The sequence below is a fragment of the Protomyctophum parallelum genome, assembly GCF_964188405.1.
Source record: "Protomyctophum parallelum genome assembly, chromosome: 10".
Taxonomy (NCBI): Eukaryota; Metazoa; Chordata; class Actinopteri; order Myctophiformes; family Myctophidae; genus Protomyctophum; species Protomyctophum parallelum.
Window position 1 is genome coordinate 12,539,060 of NC_139704.1, and position 17,879 is coordinate 12,556,938.

Sequence of the window (17,879 nt, forward strand, 5' to 3'; positions counted from 1 at the left end):
AAGTTAGCCCTTGCTTAGCAAAAAGTAAACAAAATGTACCTTGTGTAGCCGGCTCTATTTATTTACTTCATTTTCAGTAGGCCTAACAACCAAAACACCTTTGTCATCATCATCATCATCATCATCATCATCACCACCACCGCCACTACAAGGTATTTCTGCCTTTGCAGGCAAAGCCTGTAGGCCACAGGCTGTGGCCTAGTCTGCCTGGGCCATCATCTCTGTTTGGAATGCAATGCATAGTATGCATACGTGTGTTCATTTCTGTCTCTGCTATAACATTTCTCCCCGTCTCTCTCTCTCTCTCTCTCTCTCTCTCTCTCCGCACATCACTGCAGAATGTAGAGCAGCCTTTTCTCTCCGCTGACACTAGACCAATCACTCGCCGTCTGAGAACATACTGTTCAATGAGATCGGAGCGGGGGCGGGATCTCTCTTTCACCAACACTCAAAGCTAAAATCACTGGGTTGAAGGAGAGAGAAAGCGAGCTAAAGAAAGAAGGTGGAGAGAAGAAGAGGGGTGCGTGGATACTGGATACCAAGGATATATAACCACGGGCTGTGGGCTTCTCTGATCTGCGTCAAAAGGCTTTTGAGGAGGCACACATTAACACGGATATTACAAAGACGCGACCGTCACTTCACTTCAACCCATTGGTTAAAAGGAATGCCCATTTGACAGCAGGCTAAAGAACAGTGCCCTCATTTCGCGAGGCGTCTTTTTCCCCCCAGACTGGGCAGGAAACTGTTTATAATTTATGAAAAGGCAGAACGTTATTGCAGGGCCGAGCACAGAGCACTGATCCACCGGGGCGTGTTGTCGTTCATATCAAACCAAAAGAAGAACCGAGCGTGCACATTTTTAACGGCTCTCCCGTGCCCGCTGCCATGTCGTTGGCAGAAGGAACATGCGAGTACGAGGAAGGAGAGTATGGGAGGGCGACCAAGAGGCTAAAAACGGGAGAAATGGTAGAAGGAGACGAAGAGTTGGAGGAGGGGGAAGACTCCGAATCGGATTCGGTGGGGGGAGGAGGACTTCCTGCGAACATTGATGCCGCAGTGGACAGCCGGGCCCGATGGAACAGCAACAGCAGCAGTAGCCAGTTTGGAACTGGAACTGGAAGAAGGGTGAGATTATGAGACATTGTATTATTATTACATGTAAACCTGTGCAGAATATCAAAGGAGCTTTCTCTGCGTGTGCAGGGTTTCTCTTTTTCATTCTACCTTCCATTCTTTCACTGTCACACATCACATTCCATTTTCTGCTATTCTACTAATCTACTATAGATTTTTTTTAGCAGAGCTACTATATAGACTCATATAGACAGTTACATTTACCGGTGGTAGTGTGCTGTTTTGTGTTTTAAGCCCAAACCATGCATCTAGCCATGGTCCAGTGCGTTAGCAAGTCACTGGACCCAGGGCTAAAATGCAACTAGCCTACTCACAAGTCCTTGCAACTACCCGCAACTCGACTGGTTTTAATTGATTGAAGTATGTATTAACAGATTGGAGAATTATAGTACATTTCAAGCACAACTCAATAAAAAACTGTTAACTGTGGACAACACCATAAAGCATTACACTTGTTTACAATAGGGTCCAATGGTGCTGTTTCGCACAGGCGCTTACCGGATGGTTCTGTGTGTATTATTGTGTGTAAGCATTGTGTTAACTTGTGCACCTACGATGGCTATATGCCTTCCTTCATTCCTTGTCGACATTTAAAATGATCGGGAGGTTGGCTTTGCTGTCCACACAATGGACAGGAGCACTGATAGTGACAGTGTGAAGACATTTTTATAATTCGTCACAATGGCTTTCGCACAGTCATGTAGGCCTGATTGTGCGCGCACGCACACGCACACACAAAACGCTATTTGATGCATTTTTCTGGTGATGTAATGTGATGTGAGCTGATCTGATTTGATTGATTGATTGAAATATTTATTAACAGTTTGTAGAATTTACAGTACATTTTAAGCACAAACTCAATACAAAGACTGTTAACTGTGAGTGGACGACCCAATTAAGCATTACACTTGTTTACAACAGGGTCCACATTGTTCAATTCATCAAAACATTTAGAGACATACAAATAGACACTTCTATGTAGCTAAAGAACAGAACAGGAATTCATCATAGATGACAGCTGCAGATTAGACAATTTCCCAAATGTGTGATCTAACAAGCTAGGCTATTATTAAAGTCCCATAACTGAATATATTAATGATCGGATGCTTCTATTTTGGCTATAGGTTAATTGCCTTTCTTTGTTTCATGTGTGTTAGGTTGGGAGAGGATAACTGGCAGTCGTAGACCACTATTGAAACAAACTTTTACCTAATGCATGTCAAACATAGTGTAAAATGTGGCCTGGGAGAGGAGAGCTGACCGTTAGATGGAGACCGGTAGATGGAGTGTGAACATGGAATTAACAACTTATTAAGGCCTAAGGAGGTTTCAGTCAATCTGAGAACCCATCGTCAAAAATAAGGAATAACAGCGCACTCTTTGACGGAGACAGAGTCAACAGTCTGTCTTGAGAGATACTTCAGTTGACTTGGTATGGTTGTTACAGTAGCCTATTTGTTGTTGACATCCATGACACTTTCTCATGAACTCCACAGCAGGGCAGACATTATCCCCGATACGTTCCCTCAGTCCCTACGCTCATTCTGTAGCTCCGAGATGAGGTCATGAATCCAAGCCCTCCCATTGCGTTTCAGAAACGGCACATGGTTTCCACAACTTATGCTGCTTACCCTTTTCTGCAGATTGTATCCAAAAAGTGAAGGTCTGATAAGGAGCTAAACTAAATGTCATTTAGGAACGGCCAAGAAAATCCATGCACCGTTTCTGAAACGCAATGGAAGGGCTTGGATTCTTGACCTCATCTCGAAGCTACAGAATGAGCGTAGGCACTGAGGGAACGTATCGGGCTAGGCAGACATGGGACTTGTATGTCTGCTTTTACCACAGCGTGAGTTGTTACTGCTTATCAGCATTGCGTAATGCATGTTTAATTCCATTTGCATCTTTTTCATGGTCCCAAGACTCTGTGGAAGATGTGTATGCTCTCCCTCTCTGGAGAATTGCATCGTAAATACAAATAGGAGTTGTGTGTGCTTTGGGAAAAATGCATCCGTATATAGTGTCAATATTAGTTTTTATTCCACAGAGGGTTCCACAAACCTCCAAAAATGAATTTACTCTTTTCAGTATACTGTTGCTTGTGCACATAATTGCATTACTTGCATTACTTGCAGTAATTGCATTACTTCGTACGGTACATGTAGTTAGTAGCAGTGTAAAATCACTTTAAAGACTGAAATGCTCTTGACATGTAGGGCTCATGACATTTTACTTTTCATATATTACAAATAGATGTGTTTGCACTTTGGACACTGGTGCTTTTTTATGGCAGAATATCAGACCAAATTTCGGAGGACGTAAAAAAAAATCAGCCTCACTTTTATGTCAATCGGACCGGGATCGATTTTATCCATTTTCCACAGTTGTCTAGTGGGGTGTTGGTAACAGGCTGACGGCTAGTGATAAGGTGGTTGCACTTTTTAATTTTTTTCACTGTTAGTTAGTAGGCCGTCACTATCACTTATGTAGAAAAAAAATATATATATATATATATTTTTTTTTTCTTTTAAGCGTTTACATCAACACGCTATTTAGCAAAATGTTTGAAAATGTTCATTGATAATTTTTCAACTGATGAATTGATCACGCCATAACGCCAATTGTGCAAAAATAACTGCGATTATCTCAAATAATTGTGGTCAGGTCCTTACCATATGTAATAATTGTGACAGGCCTACAATGGCCTGAAATGATCTTATGAATTGAATGATATCTTGTGGAGGGCAGACTGCCCTCACACTCGGACACACAGGAAGTGGGGAATGTGGCCTGTAATATGTAGTTGTATATGTAAGGCCTGAGGCTGAAGCCAGAAAGAATTGACACATTGACATGACACAGACAGGATGCATTATGCCTAGTTCACACAATCACCAGAATTCCACTTTCTGAAAGTATTGTATTTAAAACAATATATAGATTGAGACTTTCAAGTTCAACAAACATTGCCAGTGGTGTACTGATATGCCAAATGATATGCATTGGTCTAGACTCTCATATAAAACCAACATCATAATATACAGGTATAACTAATGTTTTTATATATATATATATATATATATATATATATATAAATGTATGTATGTATGTATGAGAGAGAGAAAATACAATGACGGGGATGTTTTGCACCCGTTTAGCAGAAAAGCATAATGGAAACCAACTAATTGCTACGCTGTTGTACTAGATGTCAGCTCTCAGTAAACCATGGGCAAGTTCAATAGCTCTTCACCAGTAACTAGAGAGTATGGGAAATTAGAGACGCAATTTAGTTCTAGGATGGAAATATGCTTATGTGAAAATGTCCCAGATGAGATGGGACAGGGGTTCTCAACGTTTTTGGCCTCACGCCCCTCTCCCCACCACCAACCAATACAAACAAATAACCTTAATAATAGAGAAAATATATTGTTAATTAATACTGAAACCAGATAATCATTAAGGAAAGTTTATGCATGCACCACGTACTGTGTAAACTCTTAATTTCCATTTTCCAGCCATTCAGTTTCTTTTTTTTGGGGACCCCCCCATAATAATTTTATACGAGTTTATCTTCAGATTAGATTTTAATTAGGCTAAATCCTCCAAACCGCCTTGATACTTTTTAGTGTCATGGTGTTGCAGGCTACACCAAAAGCCATGACCATTTTCATCATGATTGATGAAATATTTATTCCCTCTGCAGTGCACCACCCGTTAACATCAATGTCTCGGTCATAAATGCAAACTGCAGTAAGCTCTCGTTTATGAACATATATAATCAGTTTGTGTGCCGCAGCCTCTGCCTCAGCTCACGGCTTCACGTTGCAGTGTTCAGAGTATGCAGCCAAAGAGTATGGGTTTTAATTTATTCCGTTCAGAGTATGGGTTTTATAGGTACGTCTCCCATTGGCTTAGAGGCAGCCAATGATGAAAAAGTGTCTACTACGGTCGCTAGTAGAGGTAGGTGAAGAATGCAATGAAATGGACATTGAGAGAGAGCAGCAGTGGAGACTGAGGTAGGGAGTGCGGGCGGAGGGACTATCACACATTGTGATTTAGCTGTAGAGGGAGGGGGAGTGGGCGAGGGACTACTGTATCACTTATTGTGATTTAGTTAGGTGTGTAACATGGGAGGGTTGCAACTCGAACGGGGCTGAGTCGGCTCTAGCAAACTTCGCAATGTTCGACAAAGCAACTTGTGCGCTCGATGGTGTCTGCTAGAGACCTCCTTCATGGTCTAAAGCCCAAACCACACCATAGGGTTGAGACGGGACGAGACAGTTTTAGCGTTCATACCAGCGGTGTGATTTGTCCTGTTGTGCGTCGACCCAAGTCAACCTAAGTGATTTTTGTGTATTGGAAGGCGAGAATGTGCCGCCACGCGGGTGCCTATTGCCTAATACTTCTTACTTGTAGTAGGGAGTCCCTACTACTAGTAGGAGGAGGGCCAATGGGAGGCAGGTGGGTACCGCTCCCGGCCGTAGTCTAGTATTAGGCACGTCTTTGATGTCTTTTATTCTAATGGCGCTTCCTGCCGTTGACGTCTTTCGTCTTTTTGGGGTTATTATTCATCCATTCAGCCCCTTTTATATTACCATATAGTAGCTTCCCAATTGTTGGCAACGCTTGCTTTCGCTGTGGTCAGTCAATTAAATGTTTCTCCTCCGTCCACTTCCATTATAAGCGCAATCTTTAGGGGCGTTTATCTTGGAATGGAAGCTCAGATTGAAGTTATTACACAGGACGTCAATGTTAGGAGCTCAATAAAAGAATCTGCGCTACCTCTACCTCAGTTACTATATTAAAGCTTCTGATGAAAGCGAAAGTATCTGACAGCAGATCCGTAATGGCCGATAACTACTTCTGGTTCACTGGGGTGAATTTCAGGGTATTCAAACATCTGTCTGAAATCCTCGGCAGGGAACGGACTATGACTGACCGCAACCCCGGCAGGGAATTAATAGTACAAGGTTCCTTATTTATCCCTGAATCATGTATATAAGCCTTTCCTCATGGGTAACAAATTTGCCTTAATGCCCCGTAACTTATAAATATTTAATTAGATTTGGAGAACTGGAATTATGTCCGGTTTGTGCTGTTCGCTTGTGTATATGGGAGCCAGGTAGTCTCGCAGGGGATGTTGTAACCAGCGGAATTAAGGTATTATATTTGTGCTATTCTTCTACCATGCCTCTTGACAGCAAGACAGAGAAACGGTTGGTGACGCAGACTGTGAATAAATGTCACGCTCAGACTATTAAGATAGTGGCGGTGGTTACTGGTTGTACAACGGGTGCTTTTCCAGCCTGCGACACAAATAGGCTGTATTTATAGATCACACTAGCATGCCTTTAAATGCGAAGACAGAAAGATCATGCCAACGTCTCTGATAACTGTTATTTTCTCCTTTTTAATTTGATTTTTCCAATGGTAAAATATCTCTCGCCTTATTTATTATTATTATTACTATTATTATTATTATTATTATTACTATTATGATTATTTTTGATGTATTGTAACCCTGTATCTGTTTCGCTGTTCAACCTGTGGGGTGGGAGGGTGGGGTGGGGGAAACCCCCTTTTTCTTTCTTTAAATAAAATAAAAAATAAAAAACTTGATCACAAAAAAAAGAGAGGGAGAGCTTGAGAGACAGCAGGCACTGGAAGTGAAATACAGTCATACATACTGTACAAGAGCATATACATATGTAATGTGCAAGCCATCTTCCATCGTTTTAGCAAAAAGTAAAAAAAAAAATCTTCAAATAGCCTACTAAAATCATGCTGTGGTGGTTGGCTGCCACACAATGCATATAGAGGAAACACTGGGTATACCTTGACTTCATAAATCCAGCAAGAAAATACATTTCCAGTTTTCTTTTAGTTTCAGTAATGAAAAAACTTTGATTCAATGAAGTCTCTGCTCATATCAGTCTAATGACTAATGCAGGGGTTCTCAACACTGGGGACCCCCGGAAATGCTTTGGCCGTGCTTTGGCCGACCCCTGCCCCGCCCTGCCACCGGCCCCGCCCCCAATACAATTTGATCGCTATAATAACCTTAAAGGGTAAGACCACTTTTTTAGAGGTTTGGGTTGTTTTCTTACCTCATTATGGGCAAACTAATGCTCCCTTGTGTTCTGACGGGTTATCGCATCAGGAAAACTATTTTTTTTTATTTTCGTCTTTTAAGATAGATTTATAAAGTTACTATTTTAGTCGGAGATATACAGAAACAGTACTACAGTGTCCCCAACTCTCGCGGTGACATCTTGCGAGGTTTCGTTTGTAAACAAGTCTCCACGCTGTTTGAGATGCACCCAGCTGCAGCCTCGCATACGAGCAGTCCCAGACACTTCTTCTAAAGTGTCTCCCTCAAACACGTGCATTGTGTGTGTTTTTAGTGAAAGCGGACGAGATCAAATCCATTTGTTTACATCCCCGTCGTGGCTCAACAGCATTCCAATAATACGCTTCAGGAGTGGGTGTACAGTTTTGGTCCAATCAGATCGTTTTTTTACTCAACAGGAACAGCAGTGATTCGGTCGGCGTAGGCATACCTACCAGATCTTCTTTCTACACAAATTAGTTATTATTATTTTTTTTTTATTAAAAATTAAACCGCATGAGTTTTCCTGATGTGATTACCATTAACCTGTCAGAATCAGCTTTTGTTGCGTTGGTTTATGTGCTAAAAGAGTGACGTTGAGAGCCGTTTCCCTGTTACAATGGAAGTCAATGAGCGACTTTTTTATTTATTTATTAATTTCTTAAATTGCTAATAAACAACACAACGGAGCGAAATAACTCATGGAATGAGTGAAAATACATGATAAATATATACTGAAACCAGATATAATCATTAAGGAAAGTTTATGCATGCACTATTGTATATATATATTTTTAGGTGTCTATTGGATGGCAGTGGATTATTGTTTTGTATTCAGACTCACTCGACTCACTCAAGTTGATTTCAACTAAAGGCTAAAAGCCATCTATACTTTGTATATGTAACAACCAGCTAGTCAGTTTTAAGTGCAGTCAAGGGTGTTGTTGTGGGTGGGTCGACCCTCGTGGCAACCGACGCCAGAGTATCCCTGGCAAGGTGTGTTTGTTTAGGCAGAATATATATTATCAGTGGGGGTGTGTTCAAGATGGATGCAATCCTGTCTAATCAAATTATCGCTTTTCATTTAGCTAAAGAGAAATGTGCTGCACTCGCACAGCGGTGAACAGGACATTTCCACAGTGTCATCAAGCTAATGTCCTTTGGCTGGAGAAGGAGCAGAGTTATCAACTCTGCATCTACAGCACCTCAAACAGACTGCAGTGCAAAGAGCTATGTGTCCACATGGACTGTCACTGGACACTGAGCAGATGGTCCTCCGCCTATTAGGAGGTCTGTGCAGCAGTCACTTCACTTGTATCTGCATACCTGTCCATCTGACAGTATGTACACGAGAGAAACACGTCTGTAAAATGGGTTTGGTATGCGGCTGTGGCGAATAGTTCTCATAACTGTCAGAATTAAATTGTTTCAGCATCTTGTTTCAATGAGTTGGTCGGTGTGAGCTCGCCACCATTGGTGTGTGAATGTGGAAAGTGAGGACGCCGGCGTCGACTGTTCGCCGCTTCACCTCCCAATGTATGAATTAATGAACCATTGTAAAGCGCTTTGAGCACTTGAAAAACCAGCAAGGGCAGGATCCATTTGTACCGGCCGGCCCGTGGGTGGGTCGGCCGGCCGTGGATAGGTCGGCCGGTCGTTTGATAGGTCGGTACCAAAATGTTAACTCTGTCATTCCTCTACCGTTTTGGACGAGGGTGGGCTCATTTGAATCGTGTCGCCCCCCTGGGGGCGTCTTTGGGGTCTCAAGGTTCGGGGACCCCCAGGGACCCCCAAATGGTAACTCTGTCATTCCTCTACCGTTTTGGACGGGGGTGGGCTCATTTGAATTGTGTGAATCGGGAAATAGCTTGGTTAAATGTCCATATCAAGTGATATCTGAAAAGTGTGTGTGAGAGAGAGCTATAGTAAGAAGAATATGCAGATCAATATAAATGGTTCTGTCTCCCTCCCATCAATAAAGATCTATCATGAAAATGTCAAGAGTTACCATGTGGGGGTCCCCGAACCTCCTAAACGCCGATATTACGCCCAGAGAGGCAACACGATTCCAACCAACCCCTGTCCAAAACGGTTGAGAATTGATAGTTACCATTTGGGGGTCCCTGGGGGTCCCAGAACCTTGAGACCACCAAAGACGCCCCCAGGGGGGCGTCACGATTCAAATGAGCCCACCCCCGTCCAAAACGGTAGATGAATGACAGAGTTACCATTTGGGGGTCCCTGGGGGTCCCCGAACCTTGAGACCCCAAAGACGCCCCCAGGTGGGCGACACGATTCAAATGAGCCCACCCCCGTCCAAAACGGTAGATGAATGACAGTTACCATTTGGGGGTTCCTGGGGGTCCCCGAACCTTGAGACCCCCAAAGACGCCCCCAGGGGGGCGACACGATTCAAATGAGCCCACCCCCGTCCAAAACGGTAGAGGAATGACAGAGTTACCATTTTGGTTTAAAAATAAAATAAAAAATGTTTTGTTTTTGTTTTTGTTTTTTTTCGGCCGGCCGACCCACACACGGACCGGCCGACCTATCCACGGACCGGCCGACCTATCAAACGACCGGCCGACCTATCCACGGACCGGCCGACCTATCAAACGACCGGCCGACCTATCCACGGACCGGCCGACCCATCCCACCGGCCGACGGACCGCCCAGTCCCTCTGGAAAAGCCCTCTAAAAATACATTTCATTAACATTTCAGCATGATCAATTCAATGATCAACAGTAAATAATTAAATTATTTTAGCATCTTGCTACCTGGCAGGTTGAAACAAAAGCCACCATATTAGCTTTTGTATACTTGTTCTGTGAACAGGGAACAGGCAACACCACAAGGTGTGAGTCGTGGGCCTACGTGACAAAACCCCAGTCATGGGGGAGGGGAGCTCAGGGGGTGCTATATTGTGTTCCTATTTTCTTGAGGGGTGCTCCAGCTACCAAGCACCCCCGCAGTTGTTGCCACTGGTATGTGGACTCCCTGGACTGCAGAGTATGCTTTGAGTACACTGTACAGTACTGAACTATGCAGACTGTGTCTACTGGACTCTCCATTATGTGCCTGCCCACTTTTTACAGCACCTTAAAAGGTTCAGTGATGTCTGGTGGTGAGCCAAACAGAACCTGGTGGTGGTATGTGTAATCAATCATCTAAGTACAGTACCAAGTAGTTGTCAAGTCGGTAAGCTTTTTTTATACAGATGAAAACGATTGGATATCATGCCTTTTAATATTCTCCACATCACGACGTGCAACAGTTTTGATGCATTTAACTATATACATTATCACAGGTCAGTTGAATGCTTTAAAAACACGCTGTACTGAATCTGAGTCATAGCCATGTTAACGTTTGTAATAACCAAACGGTTTGTAAATCAGTTTACAGCGAGTTAAGAGTATTGTTGTTTGAGCAGATCACCAGCTACCATAGAACGTACCAGAAAAGTTCACTGTAGCAAGATAGCCACCGGTGAACGCCTGAGACTCAAATGTATATGTATAAAGGCCATTTAGCCTTTATACATGTCTATGTAAACAAACAATTCCAATATATTAAATTTTCACGATAATCCAATCTGGGTAATCATTGGCCTGCGGGTTTAGGGTTAGGCAGAGGGGAATCATTTTGGAGGAACACAGGTTAGGTCTGCTCTACTTTCTGTGGCTGTGTGTGCCTTCCCGTCCTACCTTCTGTCTTTTATGTCTGTGTATTGTGTGTGTGCATATTAAATTGGTATCTGTAAAATATCAAGTTGAAATACCAAACTGTATGTTTTAATTAATAATTATGCATTCCAGAATTTAATCCGGTTTTGAACCGTCATTTAGCAGACCTTTTGTAATCGATTGTTTTGGCTTGCAGTTAAGCAGCAGGACACTGCCCTGCCCTACAGTGACAGACATGTATTGATGTCAGTCCATCATTACAACAAATAGTGCCCAAGGAAGATATCGGCTGTAAGTGTGTTTGCTATGTAAGCAGAGAGCTTGCATATATGCCCTTGCATAGAGGACAGGCCTCTGTGTGCTAGATGAAACTACTGCAGTGGCAGCAGTGCTCTGGCACTGGCCTACATTGAACAGCTTCACTGCAGTCCTTCCTCCGTGTTTAAGATAAAGTTAATGTCCTATTTGTCACATACATTGCGGTATGCGAAATTTGTTCTCCACATTTGACCCATCCCTTGGGAGGGGTGAGCCGCAGCCGTGCCACGCTCGGGAATCATTTGTGTGGCATTCAGATTAAAACATTCATGCTCTGCAAAAACTGAGGAGTAAATGGTGATTTCTTCACAGTATTCACATTTTTTGAAATTATTTCTTAAGTGGGTTTTATGAGCTGGAAGCCAAAATTGTGTAAAGATGAACAAATAAATACTTGAAATCATTTACATTGTGTGCACTGAATCTATAATCTATGAAAGTTAAACTTTTTAAATGGAATTATGCAAATAAACCAACTTTTCCATGATATTCAATTTCTTTGGAATCATCCTGTTTGATCTGAGTAACTAGACTAGAGCCTGTTGAGGAGGCTGAACTGAGAAGACGGAACCTTCAGTAAGGTTTTTAAGACACATTTTGAAGAGTGAACTAACCCTGAGTTTACTACAGAGAAATCTTTATATTCTTCATAAGTAACAAAGTCCTAATGAAAGGGTAGAGGGCAGGCATCCCTTTGAGAAAGCTTTGTTAGGCTATAGTACTGTAGATGCTGTACCCTTCCGAGCCTTTGTAATGATTTAATAGTTTTAATAGTAGCAAGCAACATGAGGGAAAGAGTAGTTTAAGAGCTATTGGTGACTGGTGAGTAACATACGTTCTGTGCTGTTTTGTTGTGTGTATTTTCTTTTCTTCTACAGCAAGTTAGCCTACACAAGGCACTGTTCATTTTCTGTTGCAATGTTTTGCATGCCTGTTTTGAAATGCTACATATTTCACATCTTTGCTACCTTGTGTTGTGTTAATTAACAGTGGCCTGTTCCTCTTCTGTTGCAAACCTAATAATCTATAACCACACACACAAGAAAAACAGACATACATATTATATATTACAGTTTTAGAAACCAAACGCACATACTGCTACAGTGAACTAATTATATAATTGCATTTAATACTAACATGAAAACAACCCTAAAATGTTCATGATAACCATTATTGTCTCCAACAGGCCGAAGGCATTGGGAGAGAGTATGTTTTGCACTCAGTCTGTGTGTGTGTGTGCGTCCGTCCGCTCGTTAACCCGGTCGATGCCAAACTTTGCACACACACTCCCTAGATGCCAACGATTAACCAAATTAGTATTTTGCGTCTCAAGCTGCCCTAGATCATGCATTGGTGCACACTGCTAGTTTGCCCTGTGGTTGCTGGCTACTTTGTTTTCTTTGTTGGCTACTATAAAGCATAGTATATACATGCATAAAGACATCGGAAATTCGGAATCAACTTTATTGTCATATCACAGGTTTATAGGTGTAACCCTAACTGGTCGAATAATAAAAAAAGATACTTACTTAGGTTTAGTTTATTTTGATCATCAACAGTATAACAAGTCATTACATATAATGTTACATCCAACATACAGATAAGATAACAGGTTGGGGTCATATACAAGACCCTACATGGTCTGTGCCTGCCCCCCCCCCCCCCCAAGTGAATTCATTAAACAAAAGCTCAATAGGGGAATCGGTACTAGAGCAACCACTCGAGGGGACTGCGAAGTGCCGCACCGGCAAACAACATTCGGCCAAAATGTCCTCTCAGTACAGGGTTGTGTAGCATGGAATGGCCTTCCTCTGCGTATAAGGGATTGTGCTACATTTCCATCTTTTAAATACAATCTGAAAAAATGGTTGCTTGAAAACCAAAGCTGCAACCATTCATGATTATTTTAGGTGTATTTCTTTTTTATGCTGTGCTCCCTATGTAATGTTATGTCTGTATTCCACTGTTTGCCTGTCTGTTTTCCGTTTTGTGTTTCTTGTGAGGACTGTGGATGGAAATTAGCAACTGTGCTATATCTGGTGTATAATTTACGTCCATGTGACGTCCATTAATATGCTTTGTCCTGTCCAAATAAACAAATAAAGTAAAGTTGCTGTCAGGTGGAAACCTTTATATGTCCAACACCATTCCTTTTTGTATTTTAAAAACAGTTTAAAATAGTGAAAATAGATCACAACGCGTTGTATTAAAAGTAGCAGCAGGTGCAGTGTTAAGGTGCAGTTCACTAGACCAGTGTAACAGGTACATAGGGAAATAGTTATTCGTGCAACAAGAAAAGGTAAATCCACAAGGTAGCATTGTTTCTAATTGCCCTCTTCTGTTGTTTTTAACTTTGTGTATGCCTGTACAAGCTGTGGGATACCTGAATCTCTCTCCTCCAACCCCACTGTTCTAGACGGTTCCCTGTCTTGCCACAAACGCCACATAACCTAACCTAAAATGCACATTTGTCATTTTCTATTTCAGTGGAGTGAACTTGATTTTATGTTTTTTTTGTGTGTGTTGCAGAGTACTATGGGGGAAGCACATCGCATCTCCCCCAGTCCGGTGGTCCACGTCAGGGGCCTGGTGGAGGCTGTGGTGGAGGCTGACCTGGTGGACGCCCTAGAGAAGTTTGGATCCATATGGTGGGACACCCAGCAGTAAAACCCCCCAGTTTGAGTGTGTGTGTTTGTGTGTATGGGACTATGTGACAAAACGTCTTTGTGTGTTCACCTCTGGTTGTAAATACCAAGTGAGAACTGAGAAGATGCCCTTTCTGACCCTCTGCAGAGTGATGTAAAACAAATTGATTGTGAAAGTGTCTTATTTTGCACATGGAATGAGCATTTACATGCAATACATTATTGTGGTGTGCTGATGCAATGATGTAATGTAATGTAAATATTGGAAATTGTATGGACAGGATTTGCCCTGTGTGTGTGTGTACAGTTCTTCCTTTAACTTAGTTAACTTTGTTTTCAAATATGATGCTTTGTCCCATTAATATTGACCTTCTTGTTGCATGCGTGTGCTGCCGTCTACTAACTGCCTAACTTGTGTGTTCCAGTTATGTGATGATGATGCCCTTCAAACGACAGGCCTTGGTGGAGTTCTCAGAGGTGGAGAGTGCTGACCGCTGTGTGTCCTGTGGAACCACTGAACCCGTGTACATCGCAGGTCAGGATATTCTCTTGACATTTCTTCATACGTCATAAATGGTGGTTGTTATAATGCACTTTTTATTATAATGCACAATAATTCTAATGTACTGTATCTCACCAATGGTAATTATAATAATATATGGTCCTTGCAAAAAAAAAAAAAAAACTTCCTATGAAACCCATGCTGTCTATAATTCCTTATGAAGTATTATAATTATATTAGTCTGTTAATTATTATAACATATAATCCTGGCAAATGGTAACACTTTGTATGAAGCCCATTCAAAAATGCATTTAAACATACTTTTAAAGCATTATAATTATAACACTGTATAATTGTTATAATAATGCATACATGGTCTCTAGTAGGCCTACTTTATAACACTAATCACAACGCATTATAAAGCCTTTTATTATGACTTAAAAAGTTAAAATAAATCCATAAATAAAATCAAGTTTCATAATAATTACTGGTCTTATGACAGGATCATAGTGTATCACACTATCACACATTATGCAAAATGCAATAATGAGTGACGGGCTGTCACCGCATGAATGAATATTGTATTTTCGTGTCTGGACCAATTCTTGACCCATCCCACATGGGATTATCAGACACAGTATTTAAAACGGTAACCTGTGTGTGTGTGGGGTGAAGAAACAAACTGTATGGCGAAAGAAGTAGAACATTTCAAAAACAAACTGCTGTAGTCAAAATAATCAATATTGAGCAACTATAGGTTGTTTGGTACAAACCAATTGCGAGAGACCAGCAGCAGGTTGTCCCTACTTGTCCTCTGTCTGCGACTCTGCGCCTGCTCGGCACCCGTGGAAAGCAAGTCATTAGAAAATGCTTTATAGTGCGTTATGATTGTTATATCGTAAATCATGAGTATATATGATTTCTTATAACCATAATTATGCAGTGTTGCAGCATAAGCACATAATAGTGCATTATAAGTACTGTGTGTTTATAATGCACTGTAGACATGTAGGCTTCATAGAAGGTGATATCGAGGTATTTATTTGTCCACCTTGCAGGCCAGCAGGCCTATTTTAACTACTCCACATCAAAGCGAATCACCAGACCAACCAATGCTGACAACCCCAACAGTGGCAACAAAGTCCTCCTGCTCTCCATACAGAACCCTCTGTATCCTATCACTACTGTAAGAGCACACACACACACACACACACATGCACAAACACACTGCACACTTATACTTATTAGAATATGCCCTCACAATTTAGTTTATTGTTCAGTAAACCCATGATTAATCATAAATACATTTTAATAATTGTAGAATTCTGCTATCCAGTCTGGCAGTGTGCCATGCAATACAGCGAAATGCATTTTTGGAGAATAATTTGGAAATTCTATCTAATTTGTAATGAAAGTTTTATTTATCTATTTGGACGTAAGCTACTGCCTAGTAACTAGTACCCTTATGGAACAAAACAAATCTGCTGTAAGAATTTATTATTTGACCCGCCTTGACAAAAATCACTGAATCATACCTGAAATCAAAATTCAGAGTTTTGTTGCAATACAGCTAAATGCATTTTTGGAGTATAATTTGGAAATTCTATCTAATTTGTAATGAAAGTTTAAAAATTCATATCTATTTGGACGTGAGCTACTGCCTAGTAACTAGTACCTTATGGGACATATATAACTCCATGTCTTTCAGGAATCTAAAGATTTGTTTCTCATTTGTTTCTCCAGGATGTGCTCTACACAGTATGTAACCCCATGGGCACTGTGGAGCGAATTGTAATCTTCAAACGCAACGGGATCCAGGCTATGGTGGAGTATCCTTGCTGAAGAGTGTGTGAGTGTGTCTCAACATCATCAGATATGGGCAGCAGGATATGCTGCAGGATATCACATTGTGTCAAGTTGAATGGAAAGTAATCTCTCTCAGTACAATTAAAAATTCTCCTGACGTCAACAAAATGTGCATCATTCAAGGTCATCTGTAGGTACAGAGAGTGAGGATTTACTGTATTTTATTACTGTCAACACAGCAATTGAAAAATGGAATCTGGCTGTTCTTCTCTGACCTTTTTTTTTTTAAATTTATATTTTTTGTCCCACAATTTTGTAACCCATTTTTCACCCCTGTGTCAATCATCCTGTGATGTGATCCTGGGCTCTACACACCCTCCGCCAACCTAGGGAGAGCAACAGACTTAACTCATGCTTCCTTCATGCTTGAGTGTCTAAGTTGCTCCTTTACACCTGACAGGGGGGAGTTTCCCTGGTTGGACGTAGCGCGTGGAAGGAGCACGTTATTCCAACCAGTTCCTTTCCCCTCCATCAGGCGTCCCGGCTGGCCAGGGGGAGGCAGTTTAGAGACCAGGATTACTGCATGTTTTTGTGAGGGTACCTACCCTAGGGGACACGGGGAGAACATGCAAACTCCACACAGAAAGACCCTTTCGCCAACCCCGCCTTCGGGTATGGGCACTGATGACGCGGAGAGGAAACACTCTGACCTTTTTCAATACAGTGTCTTATAGAGTGCTCCTACGGTTGCCATATTATATTAGGACAGAAATCCTATTTATACCCTTACAATGAAGAGCATGAGATTGTGAGATTGTTTCTTTCCCCCTTTATTTACCCAGGGTAGTAGCTGAGCACAAGTGCTCATTTTCAGCAACGCCCTGCACATAGAGACACACAGACTGGCACACACATTAAAACCTGGGAGCTGACCAGTACAGTACAACCACAGTCTTATACTGTTGGCCACTAAGCAGCTCCACTGGAGCAGTTGAGGGTGAGGGCACTTCAGTGGTGTTGGGTGAGTGATGACCAAACTTCCCGACCCAGATTTTTCCTGCCCGTTCCGGGGAATCGAAACGGCAACCTTTCAGCAACAAGGGCGCTCCTCTAACCCTTAGGCCACTGCTGCCCCATATGTATATGTTATATATGTTGTGTGATCTCCTTAACCAAGCTTTCCAGGTTTGAGTCTGTTGAATGTGCCCAGAAGGCCAAGTCTGCCCTCAATGGAGCAGACATTTATGCAGGCTGCTGCACACTCAAGATTGAGTATGCAAGGGTAAGGGATACACATGCACGCATGGATGCATGCACACACACACACACACACACACACACACACACACACACACACAGCTGAGGTTAACCTTATTAAGCCCATAACCATTTCTAAATTAATAAATACATATATAAAATATTTCAGTATTTAATGCAAATAGCAGCCAAGCTACAAATGTGGCATGTCTGCATGCCCAGAATTTGGACACTAGAGAAATTAACTTGATCACTTTGACGGTGTGAACAATTGGTTGTTCATATGGTGTGTCTTTATCTAGCTACTCTTTGTGTCTCTACTACAGCCAACTCGTCTCAATGTGATTCGAAATGACAATGAAAGCTGGGACTACACTAAACCCTACCTGGTGCGACCACGAGGTAAGGCACACACATGTTT

General features: G+C 41.8%; 1 protein-coding gene across 2 annotated transcripts in view; it reads left to right on the plus strand.

Annotated features, from left to right (window-relative positions):
• Nucleotides 1–483: 483 nt before the first annotated feature.
• The window catches only part of hnrnpll (heterogeneous nuclear ribonucleoprotein L like), a 39,900-nt gene continuing 22,504 nt past the window's right edge, over nucleotides 484–17,879 (plus strand). For both annotated transcript variants that reach the window (XM_083774742.1, XM_083774743.1), the window contains exons 1-7: nucleotides 484–1,128; nucleotides 13,778–13,896; nucleotides 14,319–14,428; nucleotides 15,454–15,581; nucleotides 16,139–16,224; nucleotides 17,387–17,483; nucleotides 17,785–17,860. In XM_083774742.1, coding sequence (XP_083630868.1) covers nucleotides 889–1,128; nucleotides 13,778–13,896; nucleotides 14,319–14,428; nucleotides 15,454–15,581; nucleotides 16,139–16,224; nucleotides 17,387–17,483; nucleotides 17,785–17,860 — 856 coding nt within the window. In that variant the 5' untranslated portion in view covers nucleotides 484–888. The remainder of the gene's footprint in view (nucleotides 1,129–13,777; nucleotides 13,897–14,318; nucleotides 14,429–15,453; nucleotides 15,582–16,138; nucleotides 16,225–17,386; nucleotides 17,484–17,784; nucleotides 17,861–17,879) is intronic.